The following is a 12,699-nucleotide window of genomic DNA, read 5'->3' on the forward strand; positions in this document are numbered from 1 at the left end:
TCGCAATGTGATTGTCGTAATACATTTGCTTTTGTACGTCTTTGCTTTATTGTTTGTTGTGTGGTGTAGCAATGCCACACCAACCTCTTGGATCAATTTCACCCATATCCTTGAAATTGTTTTTGATTTACTCCGTGTTTTGCCTTTGCTTATTTTTTTTAGCAGGAGTGTTAGTATTATTGCCCGTGAAACTTTTTTTCTATTAAATGGCATCGGTTCTATCGTCATGCGTTTGGAAATTTTAACGGCATTTCTATGCTAATAGCTAAAAGCAGTAGAGCAGAAGCAAAATTCTGTAGTACCTATCCTTCATAGTTTTATATTAATTAAAAGTTTTCTATTTTATAAACCTCCCTCCTAATAAGTGTCTTTGATTTTTAAGCCCAGTTTTTATGAATAATTTTTTTAATTTATAAAAATTTTACAAAGTGTTATAAACTTTCAGTCCTCATTATTTTTGTTTTTGTCTAAGTATTTATATATACATACTCTACATTACAATTTCAAAGGATTGAAATTAAATTTAATTGTTGTCATATTATCTATTTTAAACGTATAATAAGCATTTGAATTTAAATTTTGAGAAGGAATTGAATTAAGATACATTACAAGAAAAGAAAGCAATAAATTACTTAGTGCTCCAAATGATTCTCAATGTAATATTTTGTAAAGTGAGGTTAGTAAATCCGTTCTTTTAATAAGAGATTATTTTGGTATATATCATTTTTAATTAAATATGTATCTTCATCTCCATTTGAAAAGAAAATAGGTAAGATTCGATATAGTCATTATTATACCGTCATCAAATTTTCTTTTGCCTGTTAGAAGTTAAAAATTATTTTAAGGTATAAGAAAAACTTCTTTTCCTTTTAAAATGTTGCATTCCAAAATTTAGAATATGTTAACATGCTACATTACAGAGATATGACCAATGTTCCAAGCAGTGTCTTTTGAAAGATAAACGATGAATAGAGTCCTTGGTACCACTCTCTGAGATGTCAAAAGCGACGGCAGACGAACACCCTAATCTATTTCCGGCTCTTTATCCTTCTGAGAATCTCAAACACCAGACGAAGATGCCTATCACAGAAATCGTCACTTTTTCAAAACACCTCTTTTCACCTGCTTGGTTCAATCTGCACTCACCGCTTTAAGCCTGTAAACTGCGAAGAGTGACAAGAAAAGGACGACTACATGTTTAACAGGAAAACGTAATCAAAATTAATTGGTACTTAAAATGTTTTACAGTATAGAATGTAACAATTTTAGGATATTTAAAGCATTAAGCGGGTTAAGTATTTAATTTCAACGATGATGATGGCGAATTAATCTTTTATAACCCTGATTAAAATTGTACGATCTACATATCTAATTTAATGATGATTATCTCTCTATGTAATGTAAAATATTTTTGTTCCATACACTTTTATATTATTCTTTCTTTAAAATGAGAAACCTATTGTAATTTTGAGAATTAAATAATTTAGCAAATAATATTTGTAATGAATTGAACGAAAAAATAAAAATAAGTTTTCACATATTTACATTATTCTAAATGAATTAAACACTTTTTCATGCATTAATATGAATAACTTTCATATATTAATATGAATTCTTTCTACACAGATGATCTCAACCTATCACATCATTATCCTCGAATTTCCACAGCTCCTGTTTAAGAGACCCTTCCCAAATCTTTAGTACTGGTTTGAAATTATTTGCCTTTATGTTTCGTTATGCTAATTATCTATTCGTTTTTAGCTTCCCGGTAAATTACACATACAATGGAGTGAGAAAATCCCGAAGATCAATGTGAAAAACTTGGATAAAAGCCCACACTGATAAAAAAAACCACACTGAAAATAGTTAATACTGACAAAACCCCCACACAGATAAAGTCATGTAGAAGAACCCAGTATTTTTAGAAAGGAATATACAGATAAAAAAGATCAAATGCTCTTTTTTGTGTAACACACATATAAGAAGGATCAAATTTGCTTTAAAATATTCACATTATTTTGCATTTTCGGATATGACTGTTAGAAATTTCGACTTATTCATTGTGGGTAGACATTAAAACGAAAAATATTTATCATCAGAGACTGTTTTCTTCAGAGAAATTTATTTCTTTCCAGAAACTTGTTTTTTCATCACAGACTTTCTCTTAGAAATCAACAGAATTTTCAGACTTTTTTCTCAGAAGATTGTTTATGTATTTCAGATTGGCTTTATGTTGCATACTAAAATTTATATTATATTTCAATAATTTCAGTGGCTTCAGAATTACTTAATAAAACTTAATCACACCTGTTAAGCAAATGAAATTGATATACATGCAATATACACTATAACGAAGAAATGATGATGCGTGGAAGTACCGTAGTTGAATCCAAGAACGTAACAGGTGAATGAACGAATTCGTTGATTATGTTTTAATTTAAACTAAGTAGAAACATTTTGTTTCCTGGGCTGGCAACAAGACAACTAAGTTTCAGTTTGCTCAGTAAATTCTTTAAAAGCTAAACTGAAGCAGCACAATATTTTGTTTTCACATAATTATTAAACCTAATTCTATTTTTAATACATTAAACTAAAAAAATAGTTGAATTGTTGTTTATAAAAGAATGAGAGTACAATTTTCAACAAGAGTATTTTCATGCATAACTTACCTTTTCCACTGGCTATCACAAAGCTCCAAATATTTTACTTTCATAGAGTTACAAAATTTTTACTCGCATTTTTCCGCGTTAGAGTAAATTTTCTGAAAAAATTATTTCGTCATGCTTAAAGTTAATTTCGAAGTGATTTTCACAAAAAAGAACTCCTAAACATTTGTAGTTTAATTTCCTTCCTGTTAACGTATCGTAAAAATATATCAGTAGTGACGAGAAACATTTTTAATTGAAATCATTTAAATGTAAAATTTTTTCATAATATTTACTTTTTTAATCGTTTATATTTATAATAGTTTTTACAAAATATATTTAAATTTTATATGTATTTGAAAATACTTTAAATTTTTTATTTGAAGTTTTATGAAATTCTTAATTTTATGTAACATTTTTCATGTGATTTAATATATTATCAGATAAGAAATTTTGAGGAAAAGGTGAATACCCCTGACTTATTATCTATGAATTTTAAAAGTGAAAATTTGAATTAAAAATTCATTCCAGTGGAAATGAATTTCTATCTTTAAATTCCTAAAATCTAAAACTTTTCGGTTTTCTAAAATTTCTTAATTAAAATATACATTTTACATAAAAGAAATGCTTTTTTTTTTTTGCTTTCATAATAAATGTCGTAAAATTAATTTAATCTTTTAATTAACTTCTTTCACAAGCCTTTCCCTTAATACTTTTACTAAAAACTTTGCTGTCAAATATAATTTTAGAAAGAAAAGTAACTATGCAAAATCCTCTAAACTCAAATGCAGTCTTAAATTTTATATATATGTATGCAACCTTTTTATTACGAAAAACTGCAAAACTTGCGCTAATAATCGTTTGAAGAAACAAAATTAAAAATTAAACTTAATTTTCACACTAAAAAAGTTCTGAAATTTAATTACTCAATGAATTAATTAAATGTTTAATTTACAAATTTTTTTCTCTCTAATGTTATTCCTTATAAAGAGAACAACCTTTTCATATAAGGTTACAAAATTAAATTCATTTAAAGTTCTAAAATTATTTTTAAATAAATTTCTTTTAATATTAAGCACATATTCCAAATAAAAATTTATGAAGTAATATTCATTAACTTTTGATGAAACAACCATTAAAAATATTTTATTTTTTAACTTAAAAATTCTTTTATTCTTTAGAATGCAATAAATTAATTTTTAAATCACAAAAATAAAAATAAATCATGTTAAATTTATAAGAAACACAAACCTAAAAATCAGCGTTTTTCAATATTTAATTATTATAATTGATATAGATTGCAGATTTTTATAATTTTAGGAACCAAAGTGCGCAAAGTACAATTGAATCAGCCATGAAATATTTATAAATAACTTATAGTTTAATAATTATCAATACTTAAATCTGAAAATTCTTTAGTAACTCATTTAATACATTAACTTGGGGAACTACAAGTAAAACAATTATCCTTACAAAGAAAAGTTCAATTTAAAAAAAAATTAAACCATAGTAAAAAGTATTATACTTTCTTAATATTGACTACAGCCACATTAAAAATATCTATAGAATCATAAAAAACAGCGGCTTTAATAATTTAAGATTTCGCTAAAAATATTTACATAAATGATCTGAACCAATATATTATTTCTTAAACAATTTTTTATCTATATGAAATAATAAGCAGTAAAATGTTCATAAAAATTTTAAGGAATTCCATTTTTATTGTGAAATATTTTTCTTTAGTCTGACTCGAAGTGAGAGAAATTAAAATAAAATAAGGAAATAAAAATATTTATAGTAACAAAAATTGTCTCCTATATTTTTAATTAAAATTTATGTAATTGTTAAACTGATAAAATCTTGAATGTTTATCTTTTAAAATGCATTACATTTGATTAATATATGAAAGTTTTTTTATTTATCAGTTTCATTTCTTTCTTCTCTTGATCGTTTTAAAATAATTAAAAAATTTTAAATATTCATTTAAATCATTAAAAATTTTTAGAACAAAATCATTTATTTAAGAGTATTAAAATTTCACTTCAAAACTTTTCCTATCATAGGAAACTCCTTCAAAAAAGTTTTCAAAAGTTTGTAGAAAGCCAAGAAATGTTATAAGATAAAATGTTGTTTTTAAGTAGATTAAAAATGTTAAATTACCTGAAGAGATTTTTCCATAGAATAATTCGGAGAAGGATGCAACTGAAATTACTTAAGAATTGTTACTTTTCTTTGTTACATTTAGTTTTAAGTTTTAAACTTGGAAAAAGTTAAGAAAATATACTTGTAGAGAGCAGAAAATTTACTCGTAGACGCGTAGGACATAGGTGCTATTCGCAAGTAACGTGTTAAAAAACTTAGTCCGTTCGCATATAGTCGTGCTCAAAAAGCGCGTGCAGGTCTCTGTGCACCCCCTCTGCTGTTCGGGGAAAGCAAAGGGGGCGAAAATCTCTCAAAAGGGGGATGATGTCGTCCGCCCGTGACGTCGGATTCCTGCCATTGGCTGCTTAGGCGGGGGTGACGTCAGGCGCTTCATAAATATCAAGCGGTCCCGGATCCAGTGCGGAGTTGAGTCAGCAAAAGTTTTCAGCCAAGAGAAGAGAGGAGAACTCCACGCTAACAGAAAATGCTGACTGCTGCGGGACTTTAGCTGCAACCGTGGCGGTTTCTCTTCCCCTTCGCCACGATGATTCGAGACCTCTGCTCGTAGTCTGCTTCGAGAGGGACTTTTATTTTGCTTTTCTCGTGGACTTTTTTTCCCTCTTGTCCCCACACTCCCTGCCTGCTCTTTCTTCTGCCTCTTTACCTCGAGTATCTGACCCCCATATTCGTAGAGGGGGTGGTGGAAATTTCCCAGAAAAGGGCGATATTCAGTGTGGACAGAAAAATGAAACTGTATTTGTTGCCCCACTCTACCCCTCGAAGCCGGAGCTCTTAATTGAGATTATAGTCTGCAACCTCCCTTGTGGGGGGAGAAAGCAGAGTTTGAGCGATCGACGAAAGGAATCAATCGAGCAACCCCCTAATAGACCTTTCCATCTTGCTTCCAGTCAATGCACTGTAATTTGTGGTATGAATCCTTTCTATTCTGGATTGATTGACTTCCCTTGAAATAAACCGCACTCAAAGACAAAAAAAAAAAGAACTATACGAGTGTGACTAAATGTGTTTTCATTGCTGTATTCCTCGAAAACGAACTAATCATTTATAGATATTTTATTAAAACCTGGTTTATTCGTGCCGCTGCATAATGGGCATCTATCACTTGAAATCTTACCAGTCTCTTCTTGGCAGTTCAGGACACTTTCAGAAGGAACTTTCAATGCCTCCTTTCCTTGGACATATTAGCATCATAATTTACTTTACACCAGTATATTTACGCAAAAGGAAAGAGCAATAATTGACGTTTATTTTAATTTTCAAAACAAGCTATATCTTTTAGAAATAGTCAGTATAAGAATCAAGTGAAGATTGTACTTCATTGACCTGAAGTTAGTTTGATGCTGAATGAAGTTGCATGGAATGGAAAACACATCGAAAGAGCACAAATACAAACTGGGTTTCATATTTGAACTTTCAGACTTTTAAAGTTGTAAAAAGGATTCAGGAGAATGTCATGTATTTCATAAATCAAATTTACAGCTCCAAAGAAGAAATATAGCATTTTGACATGTTTTGAATCTATAAATTTAACTCGAGATAAATTATGATAGTTAATGAAGATTCTAAGTTTATATTTAAGGAATAACTTTACCTAACAAAGATTAGACTAATCTAGTGAAAAGTGAAATAGCTGAGAAAAAACTATCTTATAGCTTCGCAATAGATTCAGAAAATTTCCTTTAATACAGTTTTTTCCATTTCCAAAGCCGAAGAATAAAACGTAAAGAACAAATAAATCCTTTTCACTGAATAGTATTGCATTCACATAAAACAATGAATAGGAAGGTTTAGAAAGGGAGGCATCTTCGGTTTATCATTCTCATTTGCCTCCGTTGATACCGACTACCTCCGGCAGAAGAGACTGCCGGCACCTTCCGTCGCCGAGGCCGGCCGGCTGTTCTTTCGACTACGGACGGGGTTTGGGGTCCCCCGGACCCGACGGGGCCGCCCTGCGCTGCTCATTTCACCATGATGGAAGGAACATCAGAGACCATCCCGGCCGTCGATTACGTCCATGAGTTCGATCTTGAACATTTGGAAGAAGTTGTGAAACAGGAGATGCATAGGGCTAAGTATTCTGCAGGTGGAGCTCTTACATCATGTGCAACTCCTCATAATAATATGGGGGGCCAAAATTTAGGAGATCAACCTCAGCATCACCACCACACCCATAATACGCACCCTCATCATCATCAGAATGGAGTTTATGGAATGAATGGAGTAATGGGAACATGTCCTAGAAAACCTGTAGCTTTATCAGCCGCAACTCCTCCAGATACTCCTCCTTGTCACGGTATGCCACCATCTCCAGCTTTTGTGCCACCAGGGGCCACTCAAGGACCTGTCATAGACGATGGTATGCTATGGCTAACGCAAAACCTACGCTATGGTTCTGCAAATGGATCTCAAGATGGACCATTGGATTTAAGGCCGCCCCAGTGTGCTGCTGATATGGAAGCTTGGCTCATAGCAGGTGGGGGAGGAAGGAGAGATTATCCGGAAGTCCAGGGCGTACCACCTACTCCTAGAGGAGGACCCAACCATCACTTAGATCATTCTCACCATCACCTGATGAATGCCACTAATAGCAACAGCAACAGCAGTAGCGGAAGCGGTAGTGGTTGTAGCTCCGTGACATCGTCTACCGTGGTCAATTCTGTCTGCACGCGAGGTGGACAAGGGGGAGCCAGCGACATTCTTAACGACGACCAGCTCATCTCGCTGACTGTCCGGGAGCTCAACAAGAGACTGCATGGTTATCCTCGTGAGGAAGTTGTCCGGATGAAACAGAAACGTCGAACCCTGAAAAATAGGGGCTACGCCCAAAACTGTCGCACTAAACGACTCGCACAGAGACATGAACTTGAGTCTCGTAACAGAATGTTGCAAGGAGAAATGACCAGGTTGAGGCAAGAGTTAGAAAGGGCCTGTCAGGAACGGGATTTCTATAGGCAGCAATTACATGCTCTCAGGGACTGTACTGGTGATCCTAGATCTATGTCTAGTGTTTCTAGTGGAGGAGGAGCCAGCAATCCGAGTTCTCCAGAATTTTACCTTTGACGCCGAAATGCAATGTATTTTAACAGGTTATCTGAAGTATGAAATGCAGTTTGGTAAGTAAGGAACTTGAAGAATTTTTTCCCATAGTCTGGGTGTCAGAAAAATTTCACGTACGAAAATTCCTCGTACGTCTTGCAAGCTAATCTTTTATTGATTGGCAATTTAAGTGACTTGCATAAGGATCTTTTAACTTAAAATATTTTGATTTTCAGTGTCAAAGCCATGTTCAAGAAGGCTTTGAAAACAAACTAAATACCATGATTAATCTAAGAATAATATCATACTTATGTTTAATTGTGATCTATAATTTAAAATAAAAGTTTATTGGAATTCAATATATTAAGAACGTAAATATAGCAATTAAAAGCAATTAAGTCAATCACAGTTAAAAATTTATGTTTGCATTTGGTTAATTTATACATCAGAGTAATGAGATTTAATCATTACTTTCAAATATAATTAAAAATATGTAAATAATTGCATAAATTCCAAAATGATTTTTACTCACTTGATAAAGAATTAATAACAAAGAAATAACATTAACAAAACCAAAATTAGAATTTCAAATGCAATTAGAATTTCTGTTATTATTAATTTTGTGATTAATTAATTAAGGATATCTAAACTTTTTTTTTAAATATTTTGGAAATTTAAATTTTATAGTAGAAAAAATATTTCTGATTTTTTAAGAGATTTAAAAATATTTATTTTTAGGCCATTAAACATCATTATTCTGTTTGAATATAAAACCATTTCAGATTTTTAAAACAGTGCATTAATACTGAATTTATGATACAAGAGCTATTAAAAACTATTACGAGAGTTCTCACCTCAGTATTTTATAGAAACGCCTTTATAATAAAAAAAAAGTAATGGGGCCCCTAGACATCAGTATAAGGCATAATACTTTTATAGGAATTTATACGCAATGTTAAATAACAAAGTGAAAAATAATTTTATTTGAAATCGAATTCATTTTTAATGGAAAAAAATGTGAACATTACTTGGAAGTGTTATTCTTGAGACACATAGTAATAAGCTTGTTAAAATGTGTAACTTTTCTAAATGTATTAATTTATTTCTTATACGTGTTAAAAGCAATTTAAATTTGCAGATTATTTTCCTATGTAGTTTTCTTATGAAATTTTCTTATGTAGTTTTCAAAACTGATTCTTGATTAAATTATAGTTAGAAATATAATAATTGATTTGATGACATTTGAAAGACTTGTTGAATAGTCAACAACATATTTGTTTCCTCTTTTATTTCATGAAACTCCTTTCAAATATATAATTATAATGCATAGTAGTATGATAAACTATTGTTAAAAATGTACTAGAAAGATTTTATACTAGACTACTTTTCATGAAGGTTTTTATTTGTTATTAGGAAAAATAAAAATAAAACTGAAATTTCTTCTTAGGATCGAACGATATCAAATTATTTAGTTAATTTGAATTAGTAAATTTGAATCTTTTTGCTTAAATTTTTAATCTTATGAAAAAAATGTTATTTTAATTTGCAAAGACAAGCAATATTTATATAAATAGTTGCAATTAAAAATAGGAGTTTTGTGTCTCATTTACAGAATAAAAATATGCCAAAGTACTTTTGAATGCAAGTGTCAAACAGTATTTACAAATATATGTTTTAAAGTCTTATTTACAGACATACAGGTATGAAATTACAGACTTTGTAAACATGTGCTGATCCTATGCAAATGTTTCAAGATGCCAACTTTGATAAAGATATTTTCACTATTATTGTTGTTTATGTAGTACTGTGACAAAACGGACGAACTTTGCAGTCTATCACTCAAGTAGACTTTATCAAAGCAGATATGGGATTTAGTAGTTGCGACTATATTTCAGTGTTTAAAGATAAAGTGTCATCCTGAGGATCCAGATAACATTCCAAGAACATTTCCTATTGTCAAGAAGATTATTCTGTGCTTATCCAGAGACAGAAGTTCTTTAAAACTTGTCGTTTTAGAGTTTATTTGTGAAATAGCTCTTCAGATATTTGTTGTTGTTCTTTAGAAATTTTTATGTAGCGAAGACTACCTCTTTTCACGGAAGCAAGAGAAGAAGATGTAACTTTTAATGAGATGAGGTTGCGTCATTTCTGACGTCCTGAAAGCCAAGCTTTTTTACATTGCTTTGAAAAATAGATAATTTGAAACGATTCCAAAAATTCAAGCTTTCTTTTGACTGAAACAGAATATTTTGCTTTTTAAAATCGTCTTTTCAGTTGAGTTTTTTTTATTTAAATATAAAATGTAGAAATAAATGTCGAATATAAAACCTTAGCTGAACTTTAGAAGTTCATAAATACCTGATTAGTAAAAAAAGTTAAATTACCCTTATATTTTAAAAATTTAACTTTATTTAATTAATCGATGAACAAATTATTTCTATCCTTAAAAATAAAAAGTTTAAAATTAAAATGTTTTTACACAGATTGATTCATCCTGTTTGGTTCAATGCGTTTACAGATTCGGCATTTATCTTGAAATTTATATTAATTTTATTATAATGAAGATACTTTATATTAACATAGCTATTTATGAGGAATTTCTTTTTTTTTCAAACGAAGTAAATTTTAAATTCTCTTTTTAGAATTATGTCACCTAAGAATGTACAGGCTATTCAAATTTTTAAATGTAATTCCTTACTTAAATTTTCAAATATAATGAATAGTACTTAAATACTTAAATTTTTAAATATAATGAGTAATACTTAAATACTTAAATTTTTAAATATAATTCTCAGCATTTTTCGATTTTAATGAAAGTTATCGCTGCATTTAATATTTATATTTTTTATGCATTTTACCAAAAGAAAGATTCAGAAGATGAGTACTTTTAAAAGGAGAAATTATTGAAACCAATTTAAAATATTTAGTCGCAAATCAGCTATTTAAAAATATTTAGTTGCAATTTAATTTATTTGCTGAAATTCAAAATAAGTTAAAATTCAAATTAAATTCCAAAAAAGAATATTACACATGTAAAATTAAATGTAAAATGAATCCTTAATTAAATTCTTATTTTATAGATGCACACTAAAACGTACTTAATTTTTTTTAATTAATGAATATGTAATGTTTACATTCTACGAAACAATTACGCAATGGAATAATGGAATTACACAATGGAAGAATTTGGAATATTTTATGTTTGGAGTTTTGCTTAATGTGTTATTGTTATTGGAATTCTTATTTAATGAAAACAATTTAAATTGACTTAAAAATTTCGGTTATTTAGTTATTGAAACAGTGCAATGCTAACCCTTTTTATTGTATATTTTGTTCCTCTGATTAAAATTGTAAAATCCTCAAATTATGATTAAAGGATAAAGTTGCTATCAGATCCATTAAGATTTCATAAAAATTGCATTAATGCGTCTCTTTTGAAAATAAAATATGAATAATAACACTTATTAATTTATATATATAAAATAAAGCAATATAAATACGTAGTATTTGTTTGTCCATATTACAGTCTCCTCCTCTTGCTATTCCGTATTTACAGATACTTGTAAATAGTTGCTGGATACCGGTGAACAAGTGTTCATATATATAATATATAGCTATGTTTGAATTATTGATATTTCTTAGTCGTAGTTTTGCTCAATAATTAAAATTAAAGTTTTACCTTTTCACTTCCTTGGAAGTAGCCCAAGAAATTTTTAACAGCAAACTCTGTCTTTAACTTCTTCATTTATTATCATTTTAGCTGCTCATCAAAAAGGTTATTTTTTATTAAGTTTGGCTTTAAAATGTTATATATGTATATATGTATTCTAAACACTCGCAATTTGTACATAGTACTCTTCAGCTAGAAAATTTTCCGCCATTTTGAATTTCAATATATAAATTCAGTATGTCCGTTATTGCATTTGATTTTAACAAAACAAATATATCAGATATGGCAAAATGGATATCTGTAATTTAAAAATTTATAACCATAAAAATACGTCAAATAAGGAATGAAATCATTAATGTTATTTATCTTGAATTATACAAATCAAAATCTTCCTTTATTTTGGCTATTTTTTTCTAAATATTCTATCGTCTGTTTTAAATCAAGTCAAATATCCTTCAAAGTTATTATATTTATATTTACTACTCTAGAATTTATTTTACAGAAATACAGTTTTAATCATTATAATAAGCCGATTAATTTGCAAAAAAGTTTAAAGATGATAATTTTGGTTCATTCTTTTTCAAATAATAATATTCATTAAGATTATTAATTTACAGTATTTTTTATGAATTTCTAGACATTTAAATGCATCAGCTGGTTTATTTATTCGAACTAATATTTTATATTAATTAAGTATATTAGTACATTAAAGAAAGATTCGAAAAATATATTTTGGTGCGCATTGAAATCTCAGTTTGATTGTTTTGGGTGGACCAAAAATTACGTTTTCATACAAAAAACTTGGGATTTCAAGGCATTCCAAAAAACAAACGATTATGCTCAAAATGTACTTTAACTATTTATAATTGTTGTATTTCTGACTAAGAGCTCTTTGTGTTTAGAGCCTCATTAACTGAAGCTGCTAGAAATTTTGAAGAAACATTTGACATGTATAATAAAATTTCTCATATTATGTTCAAATGGCTGACTTTTCTATCTCTCTTTTTTTTTTTCACTTAATTTTATTAATTCACTAGTTAAGACTGCTTATAGTAGTTAACGACTATTCAGCTTATACATAACGGTTCATTCAAAGATGTAATTCGAAACATTTCAACTTAAAATCGCCTTTTAAATGAATGATATAACGGAAAATTTACTCCTAAATATTAAAAGTAGAGTCTC

At 29.2% G+C, this 12,699-nt stretch overlaps 1 protein-coding gene and 1 long non-coding RNA gene across 7 annotated transcripts in view; one reads left to right on the forward strand and one right to left on the reverse strand.

Moving 5' to 3' along the window:
- The window catches only part of LOC118193142 (uncharacterized), a 203,882-nt gene extending 198,700 nt beyond the window's left edge, over positions 1 to 5,182 (reverse strand). For all 6 annotated transcript variants that reach the window (XR_015039818.1, XR_015039821.1, XR_015039820.1 and 3 more), the window contains exons 1-2: positions 4,806 to 5,182; positions 2,670 to 2,761 (exon numbers count right to left, since the gene is read on the reverse strand). This is a non-coding gene — a long non-coding RNA (uncharacterized LOC118193142). The remainder of the gene's footprint in view (positions 1 to 2,669; positions 2,762 to 4,805) is intronic.
- A 56-nt stretch (positions 5,183 to 5,238) lies between these two features.
- On the forward strand, positions 5,239 to 12,499 carry LOC118193139 (uncharacterized). The gene has a single exon (XM_035364187.2). It carries the CDS (start codon positions 6,777 to 6,779, stop codon positions 7,866 to 7,868), a length of 1,092 nt encoding a protein of 363 aa, XP_035220078.1. The 5' UTR covers positions 5,239 to 6,776; the 3' UTR covers positions 7,869 to 12,499.
- Positions 12,500 to 12,699: the final 200 nt, after the last annotated feature.

Source organism: Stegodyphus dumicola, chromosome 2, assembly GCF_044657685.1.
Source record: "Stegodyphus dumicola isolate Sdum_Otavi_A_Nest chromosome 2, ASM4465768v1".
Lineage (NCBI taxonomy): Eukaryota > Metazoa > Arthropoda > Arachnida > Araneae > Eresidae > Stegodyphus > Stegodyphus dumicola.